Source organism: Acanthisitta chloris, unplaced genomic scaffold, assembly GCF_000695815.1.
Source record: "Acanthisitta chloris isolate BGI_N310 unplaced genomic scaffold, ASM69581v1 scaffold8728, whole genome shotgun sequence".
Lineage (NCBI taxonomy): Eukaryota > Metazoa > Chordata > Aves > Passeriformes > Acanthisittidae > Acanthisitta > Acanthisitta chloris.
The window spans coordinates 1-11346 of NW_008686434.1; the positions used below are offsets into that span (position 1 = coordinate 1).

Below are 11346 nucleotides of genomic sequence, written 5' to 3' on the forward strand. Positions count from 1 at the left end.
CGCGCCGCGCTCGGTGTAACGGGAGACAGTCGCGATTTCCCCGGGCAGAGCCGCTCCGCGTCTTGCGGATGGAGCAATCAAACCCTGCAAAGGTCTTGCGGAGCCTCGAGGCTTCCTGTGTCCTCGGCTCTCAGCGGGGCTGCTGCATGAGGTTAATAAAAAAGAATAAATTGTTTGGAAGGTTTGGTAGTTTTATCAGCTTTATCAGTTCGGATTTTTGTCGAGAAATCGGGTGTTTCCCTTCAGAAATGTGTGTTGGAGTCACTGGATGTTGTAGAAATGGGGAAGCATCAGTTGAACTTTTTTTCTGCTTCTGCCGTTGAATTTTTCATAGAGAAATCGTGTTCTGTCAGCCTTTGCCACTGTAGGTTAGTAACGATCAGAAGTGCTGAGTTTGGTGACTGCTTTCCTAGTGTAAGGACTGGCAAGCCTGGGTCCTTAATTTGGAAGAATGACAGGGTAACAAATTCTGGAGATTTTAGGCTAAGGCTGTTGCTTTTTGACAGAATGCATCAACAGCTTCCAGTTTGCTGGAATACTTAAGTGCTCACTTTTAAGTCTGTGGAGTACTCATTGAAGCTGACATTCAAAGCCATGTGTGCAGTGGAATTGTTAGCTAAAAATAAAGGGAAGTATCAAAAGATGTGGTTGGATCCAGCTCAGTTGACATGACCCCTCAATTCTCTGCCAAACAGAGTGAGTCAAAGGAGTCATTTTTCTGAAGGGAGTGATCCTTTCTTATACCTGCAAGTGCAGCAGAAATGATGGAAATAACAGTAGCTGATACTTTATTGACTGAGCTCTTAAATCTTTATTATGTTTCTTTTTCGTTTAAGCATTCGGTAAAGAAAAAGACAAAGAGAAGAAGTTAGATGATGACAGCACCGGTACCACAGTCCCTCAGTCAGCTTTCTTGGGCCCAACATTATGGGACAAGACACTGCCATACGATGGAGACACTTTCCAGTTGGAATACATGGACCTGGAAGAATTCCTCTCAGAAAATGGCATTCCACCCAGCCCAAACCAGCACGAGCCTAGCCCACACCAGTCAGGTCTCCAGCAAGCTACCTCAGCATCCCCTTCTGTCATGGACCTCAGCAGCAGGGCTTCTACTTCAGTCCACCCAGGCATGGTGTCGCAGAACTGCATGCAGAGCCCAGTCAGACCAGGTAAATCAGCCCTAAGAACTTCCCTGTGGAATTTGGCAGGAACCTTCCTTCCTCCCCAGTGTAAATCAGTGCTTCTCCCTGTGTGGTTGACAGGCATCTTAGAGCCCATAGGATTTGAGTCACTCATACTCCAGAAAATAAAAATAATAGCTCTAGTTATTGCTACGTTGCTCCACCAGGACTTTTGTTTAAATTATCTAAGGAAGCTGTGGGAATTCCAAAGAAACTTGCCTATCTTTTCTTCATTGGTAGCCTAGCTATTAGCAGGTAAAAAGACCAGAGACAGAATGGCACAGATGCCATAGTGTTAAATGAGCAGGGAGAAGGACTGTGAGAGAGAATATTCCTTCAGCCAGTATTTGATGTGAGGACACAGGAGTGGGCAGTTATTTTGGAGTTAAAGGTTAATGCTTCTTATCTGAAATTTTGGCCATAATCTTATTCCCTACTGAGCAAAGTCAAATTTGCCACAGTACACGGGGCAGGAACTGAATTTTGGAACTACATTCTAATCTTGCTTAAATTGGCATAAACCAAGTGTGACTCTGACCTGAGTTCATAACTTGCATCTGCAGTCACCTTAAGCCTAAGAAAACATCATGGACTCCAAGGTCTGGTTGTAATACAGGATTCAAACTCGTTTGATGTCAGTGGAAGTTTTCTATTAGTTTATTAGCACTTGAGCTCATTCCTGTAGAGACACTAGCACAAGTCCAGAGTAACTGCTCTGGCTTGACACCAGCATGGCTGAGATCATGGCCAGTGGAATAGTGTCAGCATTGAAGTTTGGAAAACATGAAGCTTTGCCTTTTTCCTTAACAAAAATAATATAAAAATACCAAGAGTGACTTAATTTATTGTGCTCTTCTGCTCACACGAGGTGTGCTAGAGCAGAGTGTGCTCTTGGCAGCAGGAAACCACTCCTCTCCCTCCTGCTTGATCCTTTGCCATGCTCAGCGTGCGAAGTCATTGTCAGAATCATCTGATAAGGAGGCAAAATAAATAAATAGAAGGACAAAAGTTGTGGGGCAGGATGAAATAGAAAAGTCTTGTGAGTCTGCAACGTTCTTTTCACCTTAAAAAGAAGCAAAGCCCCCCAAAATCCCCCAAACCTGTCAGCAGACACCTTGGCCCCCGACAGAAGTGTGTGTTTAATCATGGATTTCATTTACTTACTTTTACTTATGTGGATTTGACTTTGCTTTGTATTTCAGTTTCAAGGCTTTTCATGGTTAACTAATAACTTATAAGGCTTTCCAAAGTTAAAATACATTTGGTGTTGACAGGAGCAGAATATAAACCCCTTTGCTTTTTCTGAGCCAGCTTTAAAAATAGTGTGTGTGTGGCACACCAATTTCTGTCGCATAGGCACACACAAAATGAAAAGCAGAGAGTCTGTCCTCATTCTCTCCTTTCAGAGGAGCCTGGTTATGAGCCAGGCTGCTAACGATCACCTGTCAGAATGTATTTGTAATCAGCAGTCTCTGTGACTTTTCAACTCATTGATTATTTTTTTTGGAGTTTTTCCTAAGCCATTTTGCAGCTCAGGGTTACAAACTTACCTCAATGGGCACTTTTTTTTACCTGTTGTAAAGGACATCATATCTCTTGGGGTAGGATAAAACATTAAATTTGCAAGTATTTCACTGTTAAATGTGGGGGGTTTTAAGTGGGAACTCATTTAATTTCTTAAATAATATCTAATTATCATATATTTAATTAACAGTAGTCTGGTTTATCATCAGGTCATTGCCATTTTTATGTGCTGTCATGTGGAAATCTTACTTTGACCATCAGCTTTGAAGAATCATTTTACAATTTAGCACTTGAGCAAGTTGGATGAAAATATTGCCGTATATATATTTTTTAAAAAAAGAGTAAAAGTTAAAATGAGCGTTTAGGGTTGTCATGAGAGTGCCCAGGCAAACGTGCTGCTTGAAATATGGAGGTAAATGTTCAAATCATTGTAATGGAGCCTGTTGGTTAATATATCTTGAGACTTTTAAAGTAGGTTTTTCTTTTTTTTTTTTTTTTTGCTGTCACATGAAGAAAGGATTTTTAGTTGATAGGAGCTCCATTCCAGTTTGCATCCAGTGCCCATTCCAGTATGCATGGCTGTTGTGATTTGTCTCGTTGCAATGAACCCAAGAACAAATAGTATAAAGTATACAATTAGATAAGAATTAATTCATGTGATCTTCCTACTTTTAGGCAAGAAACTTTTTTAGGTGACAGTAATTCTCCTACAAATATTCTGTTGGCGTGTCTTCTGAATTTTGCCTTGCAATGGAAGATTGTTGGAGCATGTGGAGCAGACGGAAGGGTCAGATCCTGTGCTGCTTTAAATGGCTCTGCAGCATTTAGTGTCAGAGTGTCAGAGATCACGTGCAGTTGGGCAGGAGTCCCTACCTGGTGGCTCTGTGCCCAGGAGAGGAGATTCACCTGCACGTGGAACCCTGAGTGACTCATGGGTGTGCTTGGGGTGTCAGGGACATAGATGGTCTGGAGGAGAGTGGCAGAAGGAGATTTAATTTTGTGCATGTGTTGACACACAAGTCTTATCTGTCTTTAGCAGCGACTGGTATTGCCCAAACGTGTTTTATGCTGTCTCTGGGAGAGATCAGGAAATCTGCACTGGCATTCCCTGAGGAGTGTCATCAGGCTTAGCAAAGCTGTGCTGACCCTTGCTCTAAGACATGACATTACTAATCACTGATTTATTTTTTTTTCCCCCTTAAAAAAAGTAACCACGAAAAGGATCTGTATAAATTTAACTTCATTCTGTATTTCCAGCTCAGATTGTCTGATCATGGAAAAATATTTAGTCTCGTTAGTTTATCATTTCCAAAGAATCAAGCAAGCACCTACTTCCCATACATTTCTGTATGTATTACTAACACTGGTTGTCTTTGGAGGAGGAGGAACACAAGATTGCAACCATGTATTTATTTTTCATGCTATGATTTTGTTCATAAAAAGTAGTGTATGGATTTATTTTAGCATTGCAAACCATCACATTGTCATGTGTAGATGCATTTAAAATTTCTTTTTTCGTCTTGCTGTTGGGTGCTGGTAGGTTGGTCGATATTTGTAGTCTCAAAAAAAAGGTTTTCAGGTTTTATGAAGCTTTTTCAAGTAAACTGTCCCTGCAAACATGTTTTTGTGGTTCTACATCTGCTGCGTGCCTTGTGTTGTCTTTTGCTATGGTTTTTGGTGGAATGTAAATCTCCATTTAACTGCAGAGTCCTCAAGGAAATTCGGAATTACTTATAGCCCTTTGTGCATAAAGGGAGGTTCATATTTTGCAGGTAACTAGTTGGTTGTTGCCTTTTCCCTGTCTCTTTTTCCTGTGTAGCCCTGATTTGGTTGCGCGGAGCAGCTATGTGTAGGATTTGAATGGTGTGACTCAGAGTTCAGAAGCATCAGCTAAGTCTGGTGGAGGAGCCTAATTAGAAGGCTTTGGGGATTTTGTGGTTTAGACCTGAATTTTCTCTTTGCCACCAGAGCCTTGGATGTGGGGTGTGCCATGGGGGTGCTGCTGGCACGGTGGTGACCAGCTCTTGGTTTTGCTTTGCTCCCTGAGGAGGACAAGGCTGTTGGAGGCTCTGAAAGAGCTCTCTCCTTTGCCTTCTGTGATGGTGATTTTCACTCCATGTCACCTGGATGGCTGTGTGTCTCAGACTGCTTGCAAAGGATCTGCCAAAGACTATTTAAGGAAAGAAAAAAAAGAAAAACAAGCTTTGTAATCTGCTGCAGAAATATGACCATGGGCAATATCTGCAGGTCTTCACTTTCAGTGAAAAAAAACCAAAGAAAGTATTTAGGGGCATGTTAATAAAAAGCTGAGAACTGTTTGCATGTGAAGTGTATTTACAGCTCCCACCCCTGGGAACACAAAGATTTTTATTAAATGTCGTGTTTGATTTGCTCAGCTGAGATGTTCCACCTCGAGTGCAGGATCCATTGCCTTCTGCTTCTCACACAGACACTGAGCTGCAGTGAGTGACACCAGGAGTGATCGGGTGGCTTCAGCTTTGAGCCCTTGTTTGTGATAGGCACAGCAGCCAACTGGGAGAGGTCTGCTCTTGCCCCATCACCTTCCCAGCTGCATACTGGGGATGACTGGGTGCAGGGGCAGCCCACAAAAGGGTGTGTGTGCAGCACTCCCTTTATTGCAGTCCTCCTTCCCATGTGTTTCTTAACGTGACCTCCTCCTCCAGCGCAGCTTTGCAGTGTGAAGGGCAGCATTCCCAACAGCCAGCTTGCAAGTGGAATCCTCTCCTAAGCCTTAATCATTGTTTACAAGCAGTTACTAGGTGTTGCATGAGCCCCTTCTCTTGGAGTTGGAACCCCAAGAGGAGCTGGGAATTTCCTGACCTTTGCGCTCCCGCGTGACAACATGGGAATGGCCAGCGAAAGCGTCAGGGAGGGCTGGGACTGGGTGCTGCTCTTCACATTGACTCTCACGTGAGGCTCTGGGTGGCTGTTGCCTGCACAACCATGTGCTGGAGGCACGTGGCTGTCCCCTGTGCAGCAGTCTCAGCACGGCTCTCTCGGAGCCGCGCGCGCCGCTCCGACCTCTGCCCAAACCGCAGGGAAAGGGAAAAGCTTTGCCCTGGGCTGCCATGGCAAGGGAAGTGCAATCTGCAGACAAACCTCCTGAAAGTGCTTGCAGGATCAAAGGAAGATGCAAAATATATTCAGGCAAATATTAAAAATAGCCTGTCACATGATGAGAGGGGGGGAAAAAAGTGCTGAACGCACAAGGCTCGTTAATGCTAGGAGCAAGAACACTGTGTCTCCTTCAAGGGAGCTAATTTTAATATTCACTGTTAAATGTTGATTATTGGTTAAATAATTGCTCGACTGCATGAAAGAACTTGTAGTTAGTTCAGAGTTCAAACAGTAAACAGCATAAAATAATCTGTGATGTTAAATATCCCTGGCCTGATTCTCCAGGGCTCATTGGGAGTTGTGGTTTCCACACAGGTAGAGCTGCTTAGGCAAAGAAAGACTCCAGAGTTAGGAAGAAGATGCAGAAAGGGAAACCCTAGGGGGTTTCTTCTTGTCCCCTTAAAGGCATTTCAAGGATGTCGGAGTGTTGAACTTGTTGCAATTACAACAGTGTCTTTCTCAGAGCTTTGCTTCCTATCTCAAAGGGTTTGGAGAGTGATTGAATGATCTTCTAGTGCAGCGATTAGATTTTTTTTTTTTTTTAAGAAGCAAATACACCCTGAAGCCTTTTGTAAAACAATAGGTTATAATTGAGAGAAGACCTCATCAGGAGATGTATACAAAGACATTGATATTATCTGATTAGATGGAGCTACTAGGAAACACATTAAATGGTTCAATCTCTACATATTTATATGACAGCAAATTGGCAGTGGTGGGAGCTCGCAGTGGCCAGATTCTGCCAATTAATCTCAGCAATAAGTGCTTTCCTCCTCATGTGGTCTCCTGATTTCTGTGCTGCTCAGCAGGCAAGCAGCTTGTTGACTGCTCTCCGTCAGCTCCGAGGTGGAGCAGCAAAATGTCACCATTCACTCTCTTGTCATTCATCTCTCTGGATTTTTTTTTTTTTTTTTGAGAGGGGTAACAGCTCTCCATGCACCAGTGGAGTTTTCACAGGATGAAAGGACATAGTCACGGTGGGTAAAGAGGACTTTAGAGCGTTATGAAATCAGCAGCTTGGCTGCCTGGCAGTACACTATGGAGCTATTTAGTATTTATATCACACAAACATGATCATAAGTTTTCCCTTTTTTGAAGTCTTCCTTTCATAACAAATACAATGTATTTTCAATATTTTGGCTGAGTGTTGCAGAGGAACTGTTGATCAAGAAAAAAAATACTCCATCTAAGTTATATTCAAGAAAACCTGTGGGTTGGTTGATCTCTTCTACATTAAGTAGGTAATGAAAGCTCTGAAAAAAACATTTACTTAAGCCTCAAATCTATTCCATTTAAGGGACTAAGTTATACCTAATGACTTGATACAGAAAATGAGTGTAAAACGCATGACTGTGTCAAAATGAATGTATGAGAAACAGATATTTTTGTAGCTTATAGCATATTTTTAATGAACAAATGGTGTTAAAGAAGCTCTCTGCTTATCACAAAGCTGAATTGGGGCCTGAGAGCTTCAGAGCCACTGTGGGGAGAGCTAACACAGGTAGGTAAGGTGCAACATCTTGTGTTTCTTTTCTGCTGGGGCTCTTCACAGCACTTCAGCTTTGCACAACTGAGGTGCAAACCATCAGGTTTAAAACAAATGCAAGTTATTGTTCAACCTCTCACGTTTCTGGCACGCTTGAAGCTGCTGTACAGTTTTGCTTCCCTGTCTCATTCTCTCAGCTGAATTTTGCCAGGACTAAATTTGGCCCAGATTTTTGTTGCGTACCATCCAACCCCATTGCTTAGCTTCTCTGATGTGGCATGTTCTTGCTTCAGGGTTCTCTGCTCAACTTTGGGAGAAACAGCTTTAGCTCTTCATCTTACTGGTATTATTCTCTCGTTCCTATTCCTTGCCATTTAATGAAAACAGGCATTGAGTTGAAGCACTTTGCTTGTGTTTTGGTGTATGGCTGGAAATACAAAATCCAAATTGCTTTAGGGTTCTAGAAAACTCAGCTCCTTATTAACACAAATCTAGATCATTACTGAAACAAAACTTGACAGGAGCCCACAGATGGATGCGTGAGCTACACCCACAGATGGATGCATTTACTACAAGCAGAAACTGGAGTGAATTACAGCAGTAACTCACCTGTAACAAAATGTCATCCTTTAGATATGTAGGTGTGCAAGCAGAGAGGCAAAGATTTGTTGAGGATGGAGAATGGTTTTTAAAAAAAAAAAAGCTTTCTTTTCCAATTAGCCTAAGGGAGCTCAGCTTGCTGTAAATTCTTTGTTCTGGAACATGGCTGTGGACAATAGGTCAAAGATTAAGTAATTCATTACAGAACTGGTTGGTTCTCCTGAATTTAATAGACAAATGAATGAACAGGGTTCTCTGTCCATAGCAAGATCCATTACTTTGTGTGGCAATGATTGGATCTTTAGTTTTATATAAAACTTTTGCAAGGCCTCCCCACGTACCTGATGTGTGTTTGAGGTGTCCTGGAAACTTAGCAGCCATGGTACAAACAGAAATTACATGTGGAGAGGAAGGACACTGTTATATTGTGTTTGGAAAAAAATGAAGGAGCAACAATGAGAAAGTTGTGAGCATGAAATGCTGCAGGAGTGTGTTTATTGGAGCAATCCATACTTTTAGGACAGCGAAATTACTGAAATAATAGCACTGAACCTTTTCGTAGGAGAGCACATTGCACAAGGCTGCAGAGCACAGAGCACGGGCTCCAAGGGAGAGGACTGCATTGAAACAGAGGAGGTGGCTTAAAACAATTTAGTCATTTTTACAAACTCACCATTTCAACATTTGGAAACGACCCTTATTCCAGCAAGAAGTCTGCTCAAAAACCAGCTGTGTGCTTGGCTTCTAACGCTCAGCAAGTACGAGCGAAGCATTCAAACCAAACCCTGCTCCTCACCAACACAGAGAGGGTTAAACTGCCTTAATTTGAAGGCCCCTGCAGCAATCAGCCATACCACTGTTCCCTTTGTGCTGCCTAGTGGAAATATAGATGTTAGTGACGTCTGTAATCCCTGCAGCTGCGGCCCCTCAGCGCGGGGCATCGCCGTTCCAGGCCTGTAACTCTTGCAGCTCTGCTCAGTCTTAGATGAGCACTGGGGTATTTTTTTTTTTGCCTGATTTTCTATGAAAACAAACTAAATCCAGTCATGCTAGGTATGTGTGGCCTCTTGCCTGTTCCTGCTTGATGATTTTGGAGTATATTGGCTGATTTGAACCAAACGTGGTATGAAAGTTGTGATTCTGAAAGAAGAATTACAGTCCTAAAATGTCATAAAATAGGTGAGCGGATATAAGGTGGGAATATGTTGCTGAGCAGGAAGAGCTGTAATGTAAATGTGCATTTTCTACAGTAGAAAATTTACATAAGACCTTTAAAACGCCTGATCCATGTGAAATGCTTCTAGAAAAGCTGACAGCCTTTTAGACACTATGAGATGACAATTCACTTTGAGAAAAGAATCTGCAAGAAACCAAATTTAATTGGTTTAGTGTGTGTTTGGGGGGGTGGCACAGATTTTTTTCCACCATTATTCTTCCTTGGAAATCCTCAGCTTCTCGAGTCCTGTGATGATATGAGACTCTGAGGTCTCATTTAAAAAGAGGAGTTAGAAAACCAGCTCTAAGGTTTGTAAGCTCTTGGAAGTTCTGATCCCAGGCAATGAAATGGTCTTGATCTTCTCCAAAGTAGAGCACAATTATTTTACCCAAAAAAATTTTCTGAACTTTACGTGACCTTGCTGTATCCTGTTCCTCTGGTGCGGCAGAATCTCCCCAGCTCCACTGCCTTGTTTGAAACTACCTTGCAGGCAGCTAACTTCAGCTTTGAGGCCTCTTATCTTATGACAATTATTGCAGTATCACACGTGGGCAGGTGTCCAAGTGACCTTGTGTGCACATCTCCCCATTCATCCCGCACGGCGCGTTGCGGCTGGGCGCTGCGCTCTGAGCTGGCTCTGAGCAGGGAAACTTTCCACTCTGCCACGGGGGCTGGGGCACAGGAAGGTTAGGAGAGAGTGAGAAACAGGGGAGAGTGAGAGTGGGCTAAAAATGTTGAGGGATCAAAGAAGAAAAGTAGGTCGTGGCAGAGTATGTGTGCTGGGAGGAGGGCTAGGGGAGCACAAGCGAGGGGAAGATTTGTTTTCCTATTGGCTTTTCAAAGTTGTGCAATTTAAGAATTGGATTAACCTGATATGACTTTGTTTTTCTGCCAGATTAGATATGTTGAGTTTCTTGGCATTGTGAATCGTACAGTACATTGTGTGCTGTAAAATATGGGTGTGTCAGGGGATAAAGCTGTAGTGACAACACACAGTGTAATGCAGAGCTGTGGGTGGACTCCCCTAGTCCCTCTCCCCCCAAACACATACTGGTTAGAGCATTTACAAATCTGGTAGAACCTCTCTGTGTCTCTACATTCTCTTTCCATCACAGTATCAAGACAGTAAGGTAGCACTTAGCTGAGGTCCAGAAGCCCATTTGGTCTGGCAGTGGCACATGCAGTATGAAGTGTCTTTGAAAAAAAAAAAGGCAGTATCAAAAGAAACTCCAGAGTTTCTTCCTGCTTCCTCAAGATTAAGTTGGAGAAAGTTTGTTGGGAAATGTTGCAATTTTTTTCTCTGCCCTTTTTTTTGTTTTGTTTGTTAAGTGTCTAAAATATTGCCTTGAGCTTAACTTTGGAAGAGTGAAAAATCCAATACAGATCCGAAATATCTGCAAGTGCTGAGCTCGGTGTTGTTTGAAGTACACCACAGCAGCACATCAATGTCAAAGTAAAATTTTCACAGCAGTGTGTGTTTGTTCAGTGGTTTGTTGGTTTGGGTTTGTTTTTTGGTGCTGCATTCATCCTGAGATAATTTAGTTTGGTGTATACTTTTTATTCTCTGGGCTAGCCCCATGGAATAGCCCAATTTTCTTTGCTTAGTGCAGAGTGAGGGTGGAGTAATGTAATTAGGCAGCTGAAGAAGGGTGGCCAGAATCACAGCCCTGTTGAGCTGGGTGATCACTGCTCTGATTAGTAACGAGTGTGCAGACTTTGGGGAGTGAAACTACAAATACTTTAGGACACCATTGTTTAATTCCCACTCAGTTTCCAGACTTTTCCAGGGATCTCAGCTAACCAAGCAGGTTAGTCACGAGGGACTGACCATAGCAAGGCCTTTGTCACCAGCTGTCTAGGGACCTGCCTTCTGTGTCCATGGATGTACATGGACACATGAGTTATTTCCCCTGCCTGTAGTGCAGATTGTTTCTCTTGGAAGAGAAGAGCATAAATAACAGATCAGGTTAATAAGTCACATACCTCGATGGTGTCGTGCTCTTCACCCATGTGTTGTTACAGTGCCTTACTCTACTAATTCACAAAAAGCAGAGGGGATTACTCACTTGCTGAAGGTTTTCTGAAGTGGTAATAGAATGGTGATAGAGCCATTTCTTGAGAGCAACAGCTATCTAGTAAAATGGAGCAGGAGGTTGACCTTGTGAACACCTGCATCACTCAGCTCTCTACTTATGTGA

General features: G+C 42.7%; 1 protein-coding gene across 1 annotated transcript in view; it reads left to right on the forward strand.

Moving 5' to 3' along the window:
- Positions 1 to 836: 836 nt before the first annotated feature.
- HLF (hepatic leukemia factor) overlaps positions 837 to 11346 on the forward strand; it is a gene marked incomplete at its 5' end in the record, with an annotated part of 30906 nt that continues 20396 nt past the window's right edge. Inside the window, one exon of the mRNA XM_009080120.1 lies at positions 837 to 1172. Coding sequence (XP_009078368.1) covers positions 837 to 1172 — 336 coding nt within the window. The remainder of the gene's footprint in view (positions 1173 to 11346) is intronic.